The sequence below is a fragment of the Crocuta crocuta genome, unplaced genomic scaffold (genome assembly GCF_008692635.1).
Source record: "Crocuta crocuta isolate KB4526 unplaced genomic scaffold, BGI_CrCroc_1.0 scaffold762, whole genome shotgun sequence".
Taxonomy (NCBI): domain Eukaryota; kingdom Metazoa; phylum Chordata; class Mammalia; order Carnivora; family Hyaenidae; genus Crocuta; species Crocuta crocuta.
Window position 1 is genome coordinate 417,435 of NW_027529524.1, and position 14,969 is coordinate 432,403.

At 51.8% G+C, this 14,969-nt stretch overlaps 3 protein-coding genes across 5 annotated transcripts; 2 read left to right on the forward strand and 1 right to left on the reverse strand.

Moving 5' to 3' along the window:
* Positions 1–4,535: 4,535 nt before the first annotated feature.
* LY6G6D (lymphocyte antigen 6 family member G6D) lies at positions 4,536–6,491 on the forward strand. Its single transcript, XM_077760854.1, has 3 exons — positions 4,536–4,590; positions 4,682–4,828; positions 6,277–6,491. The coding sequence occupies exons 1-3, from the start codon at positions 4,536–4,538 to the stop codon at positions 6,489–6,491; spliced, it is 417 nt and encodes a 138-aa protein (XP_077616980.1).
* An 871-nt stretch (positions 6,492–7,362) lies between these two features.
* On the reverse strand, positions 7,363–10,827 carry LY6G6C (lymphocyte antigen 6 family member G6C). Of its 3 annotated transcripts, none has more exons than XM_077760856.1 (4): positions 10,101–10,162; positions 8,732–8,877; positions 8,522–8,632; positions 7,363–8,050 (listed from the first exon to the last, which is right to left on the reverse strand). In XM_077760856.1, the coding sequence occupies exons 2-4, from the start codon at positions 8,832–8,834 to the stop codon at positions 7,836–7,838; spliced, it is 429 nt and encodes a 142-aa protein (XP_077616982.1). In that variant the 5' UTR covers positions 8,835–8,877; positions 10,101–10,162; the 3' UTR covers positions 7,363–7,835. The 3 variants fall into 3 exon arrangements, with proteins under 3 accessions (XP_077616982.1, XP_077616981.1, XP_077616983.1); XM_077760855.1 differs by having other exon boundaries at positions 8,732–8,897; XM_077760857.1 differs by lacking the exon at positions 8,732–8,877 and having other exon boundaries at positions 10,101–10,827.
* Positions 10,828–11,655: 828 nt separating this feature from the next.
* MPIG6B (megakaryocyte and platelet inhibitory receptor G6b) lies at positions 11,656–14,886 on the forward strand. The gene is made up of 6 exons (XM_077760873.1): positions 11,656–11,740; positions 11,962–12,309; positions 12,468–12,558; positions 12,919–12,959; positions 13,097–13,176; positions 13,287–14,886. The coding sequence occupies exons 1-6, from the start codon at positions 11,656–11,658 to the stop codon at positions 13,389–13,391; spliced, it is 750 nt and encodes a 249-aa protein (XP_077616999.1). The 3' UTR covers positions 13,392–14,886.
* The last annotated feature ends 83 nt before the right edge of the window (positions 14,887–14,969 follow it).

Sequence of the window (14,969 nt, forward strand, 5' to 3'; positions counted from 1 at the left end):
GAAACACTAGGGGTTACAATTGGGATGGGTATGGAATCCTAGTTCTGAGGAGGTAGAGTATGGAAGTATACTTAATCTGTCTTTCTGCTTCACAAAACCCACAGCCCGCCTGCTCCCAAGATCAGATGATCTCAATGACATCTGCTGGGAAGTATGACCTGCTGTCTCTCCAGCCATCTGGCACCTGAAAGATTCGCCTGAAAACCTTGGCAAGGGGGGAGGGGTTAGGAGTGCTACTTTACAGTCCAGCTGGTCTCCAGCAGTCAAGCTGTGTGTGTGTGTGTGTGTGTGTGTGTGTGTGTGTGTGTGTGTGTGTGTTTTTGTGTGTGTGTGTGTTTTGGAGGGGGTTGCTGAAGGAAAGGAGAACCATTATCTTGTGACATCACCTATGAGAAAATGTGGTCTCCTGTTTTATAATAGCCAGTGAAGAGGTGGCCCTGAGCGCCCAATCCTATGGGATTGAGGGGAGCCTGGGGTAGGGGGCAGAGGGTGAGGAGATGTGGGGATAGACAGAGAGGAGATAGAAGAATCCAAAGACTTAAGCAGTGGTGGAGAATCAGTCTTGGGGAAACCAAAGGACAAATGGAAGAAAGTGAAGAAGAGAAAAGGGAAGGACTCAAGTAAGAGGAAGAGATGGACAGAGAGAAACAAATAGAAGCACCAAGTAGGAGGATGGAATGACAGAATGGAAAGAAGACTCAGGTTGCTTCTAAATTATGCCAGACCACCCCACCCCTACCCCCAACCCCTCATCCCTGGCACAGTCTCATTTTCCCAGAGAAGAAGTTGAGGGAGAACAAAGAACTTTAATCAGACCTCAGACTTCCTTGCATGGAAGGGTAGGGCACTGAGTCAGGATGGGGATGGCTGTGCTCAGCTCCCACTCTGAGCCACCGTCCTTATCCTAGCACTTCATTGTGGCATCCGGAGTGGTGAGAGGCTTATCAACATCCTGACATCCTGGGAGCCTCAAGAGTCACATGCTATCTCCTTGGTAGGGGGAGTGTCCGCAGGGGTGGGTGGGTGGATTCCCCGGTGGGGTGTGTAATTGGGCCCTGTGTGCTGGGCTGACAGTGAACTGTGGGCAAGTCTGGGCTAGTCAAACAGGGAAGAGCACTGGGGCTCCCAAATGGTCCATTTCTGGGTCTCAGGCAGAAAGGAGCTGGACTTCCAGCCATAGCCTCACAAGCAATTCCACCAGACACCCTTTTGTGTGTCTGCTCAAGCTTGGACCTCACTGGAGAAAAGCTCTCTCAGGAGTGTCACTGAAAGTCTTCATGCTACAGTGACCTAAGCTGAACTGTTAGCAAGGAGGAGGACGGAAATGACACAGATGGAGAGTGAGGCGAAAGTTAGGGTTCTGGCCCCAGCACCCCAACCAAACCCACCAAGCATCTGTAGTTTGCTTTTAGAAAGCACACACACACATACACACGCACACAGCACAGTGTCCTAGACTCATTTTTATTAAATTTACTCATCATAATTTCCCAACAAGCTCCTTCTTGAGTTCCTAACCTGCCAAATTAATCTTTCCTATCAAGACTATCCTCCTCACCATCCCTGGTGTCCCCTCAGTCCCCGTACCTGGGACCCACAGATCCATCAAAGCACCTGCCTTGCCCAAGACCTGGAGCTGAGATAGGGAATCAGCAATGGGCATCTAGAAAAGACAAAAGGCATAGAACAGGTGTTCTTTATGAGGCTGGGCTCTGGGCAGGTGCTTATAGGGGTTAGAGCAGTGCCCGTAGGAATCAGGCCTTGGGAGACGTCTAGGAAGGTATTGGGCCAGAGATCTGAGGTCTCTTTAGAATCAGGCTCTTGGGCATATCTCAGATGAGGTGTTTCCAGGGTGGTGGTGATGGTGGAGGAGTCCTGGGTTGAGGCTAGTGGAGGAGGTGCGCTCCCCATGTGAAGCTGGCCACGAGGAGGAGCAGGGCGGCGAGGAGGGGGCTGGAAAGCCGCTGCAGCGCTGTGGCTGTGTTGCACAGGTTTTGCTCACAGCAGTGGTGCTGCAAAGCGTAGGAGCGTGACCAGTAGGTGGCATGGCCCTGCAGAGGGCACTGGGCTCTTGGGAGGCAGCCTTTCCGCTCAATGATCTCACTCTGCTCTGTGGGACAGAGAGGGAACGCTGAGGCCCGGGCAGGAAAGAGGCAAGGGCTACGGGGCAGCAGGTAAAGCAGGATGGATGGATGGAGATGGGTCATGGGACCAGAGTCCTACCTGAGGTGCCAATACTGATGCCACAAACTTCATCGTCCTGACACTCGGTGGGAACAGGGTAGCAGGGTTTGGCGAAGCTGCAGGTGTAACAACGGAGCCGGAGCCGTCCCCGGGTGGGGGACGTGGTGAGACCTGGAGCGTCAGAAGAGATCAAGAGAGGCCAACAGGCCGGTGAGAGGCTCGAGCCCAGATCTGCGACAGGGATTCACAGAGAGAGGTGACACACAAAGTGGGGAGAGGGAAGTAGTGAAAGGAAGGGAGAAGGGCAGGTAGAAGTAGAAAGAGACACGGGAGTGGGGGGACAACTCAGGAAAAGAGAAAGACACAGAGGCAAGAGAGATACAGATGTTGTAAGAATGCACAGACATGATGGAAGCCAAGAGAGAGATGAATGCAGAGAGTGACACAAAATGCCAGACCGGGAAAGGCGGGGTGGCGGTGAAGAGGTTAAGTGAAATGTGCCACAGACGAGCAAATAGGAACTGACACTGACAATGGAGGGGCCCAGCAAAGAAGCAAGAGATGAGATAGGGGACAGGGGAGACAGAGGTCAAGAGGCATGTCAAAGAGATGCTGCAAGGAAGAGATAGTTATTATCAAATGTCTTTGGAAAGAAATTTCTTGTTCCACCTTCGCCTGGCCTCAGGCCATTCCCCGGTAGCTCTTCTAAAGCCCTTACAACTCTCTTCTCCAGTCTTCCCCGCTTCTCCCCACCGGCCCACCCTTACCCAGTGCCCCACAGATGAACAGGATGCACAGGCAGATGCTGGAGGTGCCCATGGCTGGACCCAGGGCTCAGGAGTCTGGGAGAATGTGATCTGCACCTTGAGGTCCTGAGAGTTGGAGCATCTGAGCGAGACAGGGAGGGACCAGTAAACAAACACACCTAGGGAGTGAATCTGGGGGGTGGAACCAGGACCAGATCCACCAGCCTGACGCGGTAGGGTCCTGGGCCCTCTGCTCCTGCGCCCCACATCTCTCACATCCTCCCTGCCCCCTACTTTAGTCTGCTCAAATCTTCAGGGTCTTCTCCATTCTGTGTTTGTTACTCTCAGCTGTGGCTGCGTCTGCCGCTTCAGAGTTATGTCTGTCACCTTCCCCCTCCCTCCTCCCTCCCTCCCCTCCTCTCAAGCTGTTCTCAGCTCTGTCAGCTCAGCTCCCTGTCTTTGCTCCATTTTTCCCCTCTCCGTGCATTGAGTCTTTCAAGGTCACCCTCCTCAAAGCCCTGGCCCAGAATGGTTCCAGCGTGATGTTTAAATGTGGAATGAACACTACCATCTTCCACCTGCCCCTCTACACAAAGCTCAGCTGTCTAAGTGGGACCTCACCCAGCTTCAGGTCCCTTTGATCCCCCCAAGCCTCAACATTTGTACCCCGTAATTATCCCTCCCAGCTTTACGACCGAGGAGGGAGGAATTAATCATGGGTGGGGCCAGAGGGACAGATGTGTTTCCGCTGGGGGGAGGGGGTCACTCAGAAAGACTTGGAAGGAATGTGGGGATAAGACTTAGAAGGTGGTGGTAGATTCTGGAAAATTGGGGTTTATGGCATTGGGGAGGAGAGCCTGATCTGGGGCATCAGAACAGGGATGTGCCAGGAGTAAGATAGGGGAGGGAGGGCAGAGGAGACAGATTTCCGAAACTTTTTTTTTAATCTCAGGACCTCTTCACACTCTTAAAAATAACTGAAGACCCAAAAGAGTTTTTCTTTGTGGGAGTTAATATTGGTATTTACTATATTAGAAATCAAAACAGAGCATTTTAAATAGATTTATTTAAAAATAAAAATAATAAACCTATTACATGTTAACAAAACAGTTTTGTGAAAAGTAACTTCTTTCCCAACAACATAGAAAAGTAGTATCGCTCCACACTTTGGGGGATTACATAAAAGTCGAGCTTAATAAAAGATGGCCGGCTTTTTACATCTGCTTCTGCACAAAGTCTTTTGGGATATGTTGTTTTGGTGGAAGTATACAAAGAAAATCTGATCTCATGGAGATAGGAAGTTGGAAAAGGAAGACCACTAAGGACCTTCTGAAAGGGTCTAGGGCCAGGAGTTCTGGGGACACAGCTTTAGAACAGCTGATGAGGATGGAAGAATCTGGGAACTCCAGAAGACGCTGAGGGCTCTTCCTGCCTTGGGGGCCCCTCCCTGTCCCCCCTGGGGCCCCAGTGCCTGCTGGGGAAGATTCTTTCCTCCCTTTTTATTGCCCTATAAAGCCTATAAAGCAAGGGGGATATAAGGCTGGCAAAGCAGGGCCAGGGAGGGGGAGTGGGAAAGAGAGGTGATCCTGACACAGGCAGATGGTAATGAACTCCCCAGTTGTCGGGGTCCTGCTTGGCACCCTGCTGGGGACTGCCTTGGGTAAGGAGGCAGCCAAGGCCCATTCCCCTCTGCCAATTGGCTCCTCTGTCAGCCTGTCAGCCTGGGTCAAGCACCTCTTCTTTCCTACCAGGAAACTATATGAGGTGCTATGACTGCAAAGGAGGCCCTGGCAGCTCCTGCAAAGAAACCGTGGCCACCTGCAGGGAAGGAGAACAGTGTGGCTTCCTGGAGCGCAAACCCCAGCCAGGCCTGGGACAGAACAAGCTATCTGAAAACCGTGAGTCCTCAGTTTCTCCCTCTTCCCTCAGCCCTTCCCTGTCTCCAGCTCCTACTTTGATCCTTCTGGTTTCCAGAACCTCCTAGGCTCAGTCTGGCACTGAGCAGATGGTGCCATGGCAGAGCAGAGCAGGCTGGAGCCCCTCTGGCTCTGGCACTGAGCCCCTCAGCAGCCCACTGTCCATGTGTTCCTACCTCCCCCTTTAACTCTCCAGGGTTTCAGAGGCCCATTCACTCACAGATGATTGAAAAAGTTTTGGCCCTTGAAGGCAGGGACCAAAATAGTAAACCAAAATTGCAGCCATTAGATAAGAACCAGGTGTGTGTGTGTGTGTGTGTGTGTGATTTTGAAATAATTTTTGAAAACTAGTATAAATAGTATAGAGAGTTCCTGTATATCCTTCACCTCTCTTCCTCTGTTAACATTTTATATAACTACAGTACAATTATCGAAATCAGAAAATAACAATAACACTGGAACAATACTACCAACTAATCTACAGACCTTATTCAGTTTAGCCAGTTGTTCTATGCATGTCTTTCTCCCATCCTGTACTGGAGCCAAACCAGACGAGAGTTCATCCACCTGCTGCACAGCAAGCCAATAAAAACTGACACCAAGCTCTTGCAGTGAAGAAAGATAGGCCTGGTGTGGTGCCACCCAGGATAATGGGGAGCTGATGCTCCAAAGTCCCACCCCCTCCCCAAATGCTTGCCCATGAAGGCTTTTGAGGACAGAAGTGGGGATGGGGGTCTCCTGAGAAAGTGGACACTGTTGACTGGAAGCCCATGAGGTCATGCTAGCAGGTGTTCTGGTGCTACTTCATCTGGTCCCCGGATGTCTTTTCCATCTCAGGAGACTTGTAATCTCAAAAATATCTTCATTCTTTATGTTAGAGTTTTCATTAGGTACACCTAATGATTATATCTTTAGGATAGTGCTGATTTTAGATTTTAATTAGCTACTTGTTCTACAGGTTCCTTTGAATGAGAAGCAAGCATTCCTATCCCTTGAGCCTAGGCTACGTGTTCCTTTCGTCAGTCTACCTGTGCCTGTGGCTGATGGGACCTGTAGTGTTCATTTTTGCAGTCTCTTCTGATCAGTGACAGTTCTGAGTCTTTGTCTTCCATGACCTTGACACTTTTGAAGAGTCCTGATAAGTTATTTTATAGACCATCTCTCAATTTAGATCTATCTAGTATTGTCTCTCGATTTCTAGATTGCAGTCATGAGTTTTGGGCAAGAACAGCACAGAAGCTGGTCCATTTCAGTGCATTGAATTAGAGGGTTCACAATGTCAGTGTGAACTTTGGCCATTTGGTTTCATGGAGGTGTTTTTGTGAGGGGGCAGAGAATCCCTTTGGGCTCCCTGAAGTCACATCCACTCTGCCCTAGAAGACAAGTCCTCAAGTGAAGACTCCAACACCCGAGTCTCATTCTTTCCTCAGCCTCAGTGACCTTGATTCATCACTATCCAACCTGCGTGGCGGCCCATCATTGCAATCAAGTGGAAACAGAGTTGGTGGGAGATGTGACTTACACAACCCACAGAGACTGCTGTGTCGGAGACCTGTGCAACAGCGCCATGGCAAACACTGTGGCCCTGCCATGCTTCCTGGCTACAACAGTTACCACACTGGCCTGGCTTTTGCCAGTATTGTAAAGAGGGAAATAGGCTCAGGGGAAGGGAGGGAAGCAAAGGAGCAAGGGTACAAAGGAGATCCAAGGTGGGAAGACAAACAGCCCTTTGTGAGCCATTAAAATCTATCCACCATCCTGGAGCTGACTGGAAAATTCTATCTTTTCTTGATGGGAGAATTGCAGGAGTATTATGGGGGCATCCACGCTCTAGTTTAGGGGTTATCAAGCATCAGTGGACTTAGTTATAATGGTGTACTTCTTAGTCAATGAAACCCCAAGGGAAAATGGAGAATCCGCTCTAAGTGACTCCTGGACCCTATTGCTAGGAAGAGTCTTCTCTGGGCATGAGGGGCGTGGTCTCTGGGCTAAGTGGGGGTCATCAGAAATCAAAGAACCTGGTTGGGTTTGTTCCCCTTTCTCCCATTTGCAACTTGGTTCCCAATGTGACTCTAAAGGATTGAGAAAGGAAACATAAGCACCATGGTAGGTGGGTTGCTTGGTGCCCTGCTTAGCAACCTGGCCAAGTGAGGCCCTTGACTCTAGCCTGAGGGACAGGCCTGTTAAAAGCATCCTGGATTCCATCACCATGCAACTCTCCTACCCTTTTTGTTGAGCCCTGAAGCCGGGCTGTACCTTCTTCTTGGCAGTGCATCAGAGGTATGGCCTAAATTTGGGATAAGAATTGTTGCTTCAAACACTGGGTCCTGTGTGCCACCCCCAGGTACAGGAATGAAGGATGGAGTCCTGAAAAATCCATTTCTCCATTTGCCCCAGCCCAGCCTCCCAGGGAAACCCCTGAAGGATTCTTGGGGGAGGGCGGGAGCTGAAAGTGTTATTTCCTGGGGGGGGGGGGGGGGGCTCTGACAAGAGGTCTTTTGACAATAAATACACAATTTATCAGACATAGATATTTATTACTCAAAATGGAAAGAAGTGAGAATGGGGATGGGGTTTATATGGGGGCCAGGATTTGGGGAATCAGCCACATACAGTGACGTTATCAGTTCCTTCCTGGGAGCCTTCACTGAGGACAGAACTGAAGGCAATTTCAGGCCCAGGTCTCCATTGCTCCCCGAGTAAGGCACGGTAGAGTGCAGGAGGAAAAGTGAGAGCTCTATCTGGGGAAGATTTGAAATGGTCTAGAGGGATATATGCAGGGACTCAGGAAAAGCAGAGTGGAGAATGTAAGGTGGCAGGATGGATAAGGAGACCACTGTCTAATTAAAGAAACGTGAAGAGTCTTGAGAAATGTTTTTCTGAGCAAAGGGAGCTAAGGAGAGACCGTTGTAGGGAGCCAGGGGACAAGGAGACACAGGGCTGAGCTCAAGCTAAGGCACGTGGGAGGGGGGCAGCCATGGAGTGAGTGTCAGTGCAGCAGCCAGAGGCCAAGGCCAGCCAAAGAGGTCAGGAGGACAAGGGCCAGGGCTGGGGTGGGCCGAGGGGCTGGGCTGTTACAGTTGTCCTTGCTGCAGCAGGTGGTGTTATAGCTCAGGCCCAGCTTGTGGTTGGTTTGGTTGAAGATCTCCCGACAAGGCTCTTCTGGTGTGCCACATCGAAGGTTGGAGAAAACCCACATCTTACCTGAGGGTAAGAGTGGGCAGTGTGTCAGCTAGAATGGGCTCCTGGCATGCCTGTGTCCACCTCCCCTCCCCATGCACCCACCCAGGCTTCCTTCCCTACTCTGACCCTGGCCCTCCTCTCTTTATCTCTTCTCAGTAAGCCTGACTGTCTTCCGCACTTTCTTCTCCCGCCCCCTCACCCCAATCTTGGTCCTACCACTCGCTGGCTGGGAGGCCTTGGACTTGTCAGTGTGTTTTTCTGAGGCTGTTTCCTCAGTATAATAAGAACACCCACATCATAGGATCCTTGAACATGAATTGAAACAACCCATGTAAAGTCGTAGAATGATGCCTGGCACATAAGAACCCTTGGCCAAATATCATCATTCCTGTGATTGTCCGTTCTGTCTCAGTCTGAGCAACAGTTGGACTTCAGCCCTCACCGTAGAGTCTCCCACCGGTCCCCTCTCCCCCCTAAAGAGAGGGATGTTACCGAGGTACACATTTGTTGTCAGGCACTGTTGTCCTGGTTCTAGGCGGCAGGACTGTCGGTCCACACAGCCCAGCACAGGGACCTTGTAGCAGGAGTGACAGCGAATGTCAGCTGGGAAGACACAAGTCAGGCTGAGGTAATGGGGTGTCTGACTCACCTGGGGGCCAGTGGAGTAGGGTGGAGAAGAACCAATCAAGTAGGTAGTCTAACCTGTTGGGTTTGGTAGCGACAGAGCAGGTGAGTAAAGCAGAAACAGTGGAGGTGGAGGAGGGTGGAGCCGCTGCTCTGTGAATGCCCACACGCTAAACATCATCCTTCACCCCACCTCGCCCAGGGATGAGTCAAGAGGGGTAGAGCTACCAACAAAAACACAGGGCTGGGGATAGATGGAATGTGAGAGTACCGTGGGCAAGGAATGGAGGAGGCGGGGGGTGGGGGGAGATAAAGGAATTCAGAAGACATCACAGATGGAGAATTGAAATTGGATGAAATATTACAAATAAGAATGATGGTTGCAGCACTTGAATAAATGGCTTGTAACCTGAAGATGGCAAGAAAGCCACCTACAGCCAGCTTTTTTTTTTAATTAAGTTTATTTTTGAGAGAGAGAGAGAGAGAGGCTGCGCTGTCAGCATAGAGCCAAACACGGGGCTCAAACTCAAGGTGAGATCATGACCTGAGCCAAACCAAGAGTTGGGCACTTAACTGACTGAGCCACCCAGGAGCCCCTGTGGTCACCTTTAGCAATTTACTCTCACCACCTGGGACCACCGTAAGTGTGGGATCCTCTCACCCTGATGGCTCTGAGACAGAAAGGAAAAATATCTGGGAACCAGATCATCAGGTTCCATCTGAGCACCTTACCAAAAGGGGGAGAATGGGTGCAGAGTGTGTCACCCTCCAAGTTCCCACCGCAACTAACTGCAGGTTTGGGTGAGCAAAGTTTGGCAAAGGAGGGGTTCAGTCCAAGAGTAGAGGGACCCGCTGACTGCACCTCTGTGCAACAAACCCATTTCACCCTGGGGGTGATCAGACCTGGCATTCCCTCCCTAGAAGGCTGGAATATCTCTCCGGTTCCCTTGGAGGTTCTAAGAGATCCCTGGGAGCTTCCAGAAGGCTTGCGTCCCTGGGGGTATGCTCCCCAGGGAAGAGCAGGGGTGCACTAGTAAAGGCCACTGCTTGAATGACTGAGAACAAAATCTGATGGAGTAGATGGGGAGGGTGAGGTGCACAAGAAGCCCCAGGCTGGATACCTAGGTTTCTGGGAGGACTCTGCTGAGTGCAGGTGGTAAGAGGAGAAATCAGTAAGCTGGGCCCCAGAGGGTTTGGTAGTGGAGTGAGGCCCGGGGGACTTGGAACCCTGGCAGATTAGGAGAGTGGGTCTTGGAGGTGGGGAGAAGTGTGAAGGAGACATGGGTCCTTGAGAAATAGAGCAAAGACCCTGTGACAGGGAGGCCTGATTCTGGAGTCACAGGAGAGCTGAGCCACCAGTTGGGATGCTTCGGATCCTAAGCAGTAGGCAATGGAGGGCAGTGGGTGGGGCAAGCTGTAAAAGTCCTTGGGGCCCCTAGGTGCTCACCTGAGACCCAGCAGAGCAGAGCAGACAGGGTGAGCAGCAGAAGGCCTTTCATGATGAGGATCCTGAGAATGGTAGCAAGTACAGCAGCTGACAGTAGATTTTTAGGGATCTGGCTCTGGGAGTTGAGTGGCCTTTTTGGAATTTATAATCCCAATGGTCCCCTCCCTTCCCTGCCTCTGGTGGCCCCTCCTCCATTTACACACAGCTGACCAGGAGTTGGGAGGTACTAAGCAGAACTGGGTGAGGGAGTAGGGATGGGAGAGAGAGGTAGAGGAGGGTAGGTGAACTAGTGGCCAACTCCATTTCGGTTCTTGGTCTCAGGATGACCTCCCTCCTGGTTCCCAGCTGACAGCCCTGCCTGCCCAGTTCTCTGAAGAGGCATCACCAAAGTTCCCTATGATAGTACAGTGGCTGTGGTGGCAGTAGCTGCTGGAAGTGGACAATGGAATGTACCATACATTAATTGCCAAATTTGAGTCCCTGTAGGGACATGTGAGCAGAAATTGAAGATAGAGAGGCTCCTGGGTGGCTCAGTCAGTTGAGTGATTTCAGGGCAGGTCATGATCTCAGGGTCTGTGGGATTGAGCCCCGCATTGGGCTCTAATGCTGAGCATGGAGCCTGCTTAAGATTCTCTCTCCCTCTGCTCCTCTGCCCTGCTTGTGTGCTCTCCCTCTAAAAGAAAAAAGAAATTAACGATGGAAGAGGCCAACTTAATCTTGATTCAGCCCTGACTTGATCTTCCAAACGCCTGATCAGCCACAGGACAAAGGATGAAGGGTTTGTGATGTCACCAAGGGCTTCCATGATGTCACAAGATAAGAGGAATAGGCTGGGGCTGCCTGCTGAGGGTCTCAGAACTTGCCTTGGCTAAACCAGGGGTTGCCTGGCTTGGGCTGTTCTAGTTCAGTGAGGGCCAATGAAGTCAGGGTGTGGGGCATATGCACTTGCTCCAAAGTGTCTTTCAAATCAAAACCTGCCAGTCTGGGTGGGGCACCAGTGGCCAGGAGGAACACCACGGGCACAGAGAGGTGAAGTAGAAGCTAAAATAAGACTATAAGTAGTAGTAGTAATAATAATAATAATAATAATAATGGTGAGCACTTAGTGCTCTTATGTGTCAGCCATTGTTCTAGATGTTTTACATGTATTACTCTTCTTATTTCTCAATACTCTGTGAGGGTGCTTTTATCCCTCCTTAACAGATGAGCAAAAGCCCAGAGAAGTTAAGCGACTTGCCCACATCACTCAGCTAGTAGATGGGAAGTCAGGATTTGAACTCAGCCAGCCAGCCTGGATGCTCTGGGCCACTGCTAGCTGCAGAAGTTAAAGTTTTGCAAAAGTGTTCTGTAACCAGCCCACTTTTAATGAGTATTGTTTGAGAGCTGTGAACGAGCACGCAAGGAAGGACTCCCAGAGGGATCCCGGCAGCTGGTAGCCGCGCGCCCCTCTTATCTGAGCGCCCAGACCCGCGCCCCCCCCTTGACCCCAACCCCCTAGTTTCCCTCCGGTCGCCTCCGCTGATCCACTCCCTCCTCTCTCCATCACATCCCAGTCATGGCCTTGGTTCTGCAACTGCTGCCGTTGCTGCTGCTGCAACTGCTGCCATTGCTGCTGCTGAGGGCCCAGGGAGACCCCGGTGGTAAGCCATCCCCACAAGGAAGTTGAGATCGGTGCCAGGAAAGACTGAGGTAGTGGGCGGCCCGGGGTAGGGGTGAGGTGGGGGGTGGGTAGGAGGAGGAAGATGTGTCGGGGAAGATGGAGGCGCGCAGGAAAGTAGAGGAGAGGGGAGAGAGAGGAGACGGGAGTGGGGTTCGTCCCAAACTGTGCACTTGCCCTAACCACTGCCCCCTCCAAACCCAGCTTCACTGGACGGCCGCCCTGGAGACCGGGTGAATTTCTCCTGCGTAGGGATCTCGCATCCCATCCGCTGGGCCTGGGCGCCTAGCTTCCCGGCCTGCAGGGGCCTGTCCAAAGGACGCCGCCCAATCCTGTGGGCCTCATCCAGCGGAACCCCCACTGTGTCTCCCCTCCAGCCCTTTGCTGGTCGCCTACGTGCCCTGGACCCTAGTATCCGGCGGCTGGAGCTGCTCCTGAGCGCGGGGGACTCAGGCACCTTTTTCTGCAGGGGCCGCCAAGAGAAGGAGAGCCGTACTGTGTTGCATGTGCTAGGGGACGGGGCTGATTGCAGGGCTCCGGGGCCTACCCACGGTAGGTCCAGGCCTTTGCGCACGGGAACTTAAACTCGGACACACACCCTGGGGAGGGAGAGAGGCCTTGGCTGGGGGTTCCTGAGGGGAAGAGTCAGTTCTCTGTCCTCGCACCCCTGACCTCGGCACCCATCGCCATCCCCCCCTCCATTCCCCCAGGGTCTCTGTATCCCCAGCTCCTGATCCCACTGCTGGGCGTTGGGCTGGTGCTAGGACTCGGGGCGTTGGGCGTGGTCTGGTGGTGGCGCAGGTGAGCACAATGGGCGGGGCCTGGATACTTGGATCTTGACCCGAAGCGGGAGGGTCAGGACCGGAACCTTCGCAGACTTAAGCTAGAGACGGGGCATGTGGCTAGAGACGGGGCATGTGGTTTAGAGAAAAATGGGGAAGGTCACAACTTGGGCCGAGGCCACAGACCGTAGGTGAAGCCCTGGCTTGGGAGGTGAAGCTAGAGCTGGAGCAGGATCAGAGCGTGGGCGGAATTATCTGTAGGAGTGGAGCCTAAATTGTTTTTGTGGGCCTGACCCTTCCGAGTTGCTCGGTTGCTGTTGGTCCCGAGAACGAGAGACAAAATTGGTGGCGCTCAAAGACTCCTATACATCCGTTGCAGGCGATCACCCCCGCACCCGCCTCGACCGCTCCCCAGATTTGGTGAGAATAATTCCACCTCATTTTCCTTCTATTGCTCCCGCACTTCCCATCTCTCAGTTCCTGAGTCTGAGCCCTTACTGGGAGCAGACAAGTTGGTCATTTTCTCTCAATTCTTCAGCTCTGTCGCCTCCATATAGATCCACTGCTGACAGTCGAGACCCAGAGGCCAGTAAAGGAGGAGGAGCCTAAGGTCGCAGGGGACCTGGACCAGGAGCCGGTAAGGGCCTGGGGATTGGAAGAGGGCTGGCCAGAATCCCCGAGAAAAGGCCTGTATCCCCCGAGGAGTCAGATCTCTGAGACCCTCCTGCTTTCCTGCCCACCTTTCAGAGCCTGCTCTATGCAGACCTGGATCATCTGGCCCTCAGAAGGCCCCTCCAGTTATCTCCAGTGGTTTCTGCTGATGCCTCCACCATCTATGCAGTTGTAGTTTGAAGGGAAATCCTTATTCTGAACCTGGCAAGCTGGGGGTTCTCAGCTCTCCACAACTCCCACCCCTTCTTGGCCCCTCATCTGGAGAAGGAATGGGGCAAAAATGAGCACTAGCCTGAGAGTCAGGAGCCCTGGGTCTCAGGCTATCTCTGCCACTGATCTAGCTCCTTCAGTTACCCCATCTCATAACTTTCTTGTTTCCTTCACCACTGGTGCCCTCTCTAAACCTGATCAAGCCCTGTCTCCCTATCTTAAGACATCAACAACTCCTAGATAGTTGTCCTACTCTTCTTTTCTCTCCATAGTCCAGCTCTTTGAACCAGGGGCCTACACTTGTATTTTCGTCTCCCTCCCTCCACCCCACTTGCTCATCTGCTCTCCATGAGGTTGCCAGTGAGGTCCTGAGGGCCACACCCAGTAGAGTTTTTTAGCATTCATCTGGCTTGATCTTTGATTACTCCCTTCTTTAAGCTCTGTTTTTCTTTACTGCTGGTGTCTTCCTTTTGGACTCTCCTTCCTTGCTTCCTACCCCCATGGTATTCCCCCCCCCCCCATTCTATGTTTGTCCCTTTCCTTATCTGACTTCCCTCTCTTTGGGAATCTGTCATCCACAGCCAGTTCTTAGCCCTCACCTCTGCAAACAACACTCAGAACTCTCTCCAGCTCACACCCTGGGTAATGGGATCTCCCAACCATTGCTGAGACATCTCTGTCTGGTCGGCCTAGGCACTTTGCACACAGCATATCCAAAACCCAACTCATTGTCACTTAATCCTCCTCTGCATTCTCTCTTGATCAACCCAGTTGCCTAAGCCAGAAACTGGGAGTCATGCAGACCTTCTTCCACTCACTCCCACACAATGAACCGAGTCCTATTTTAATGTCGCTGTGAAATCCCTACTCTTCTTCACGCCCAGGGCTACCACCTGAATGCACCCTCCTCATTTCCTCCCTAGTTACCCATAGCATCCTCTTACCTTTGTCCTCCTCCCTCAAGCCAGAGGGAGCCTCCCCAAATGCCAACCTACTCCTCCTATTCTGTATTCCAGAACTGCAGTATTTCTTTCCATAACCTTCAGCTCTGGAGCCATGGGCCTAGGCTTTGGGTACAAGGTGCTGCAGCACTCTGCCTACTGTCCAGCCTTGTCCCCCTCACTCCACAAGCACACAACATGCCAGCCTTGGAGAGATACTTCCCAGCCTCCAAATATGCCTTTGCAAAATGCAAGTCCTTCTTCCTGGATCACTCTTCATCCTCCTCCCCACTACCTTCCTGGCTAATTCTTCTTTGTCATCAAGACTCAGTTGAAATGTAGCCTTTCCTGGGAAGCCATACCTGACCCTCTTTGCCTACCCCTGCATACATCTTGATGCCTTAGACGCTCTCCTTATTTATGTCATAGCAACAACATCCTGTGAATTGTTCCATCACCTGTATTTCAATTTCAATATATTGTGAGTTCCCTGATATCAGGAGATTGACCCTTTTTATTCTACTGCGAAGCCTCAGTAAATGAGTGAATGAAAATGAATGTCCCTGGAAGTGTCATTTCCTCCTCTCTATCAGCTAGGAGTGGGTTG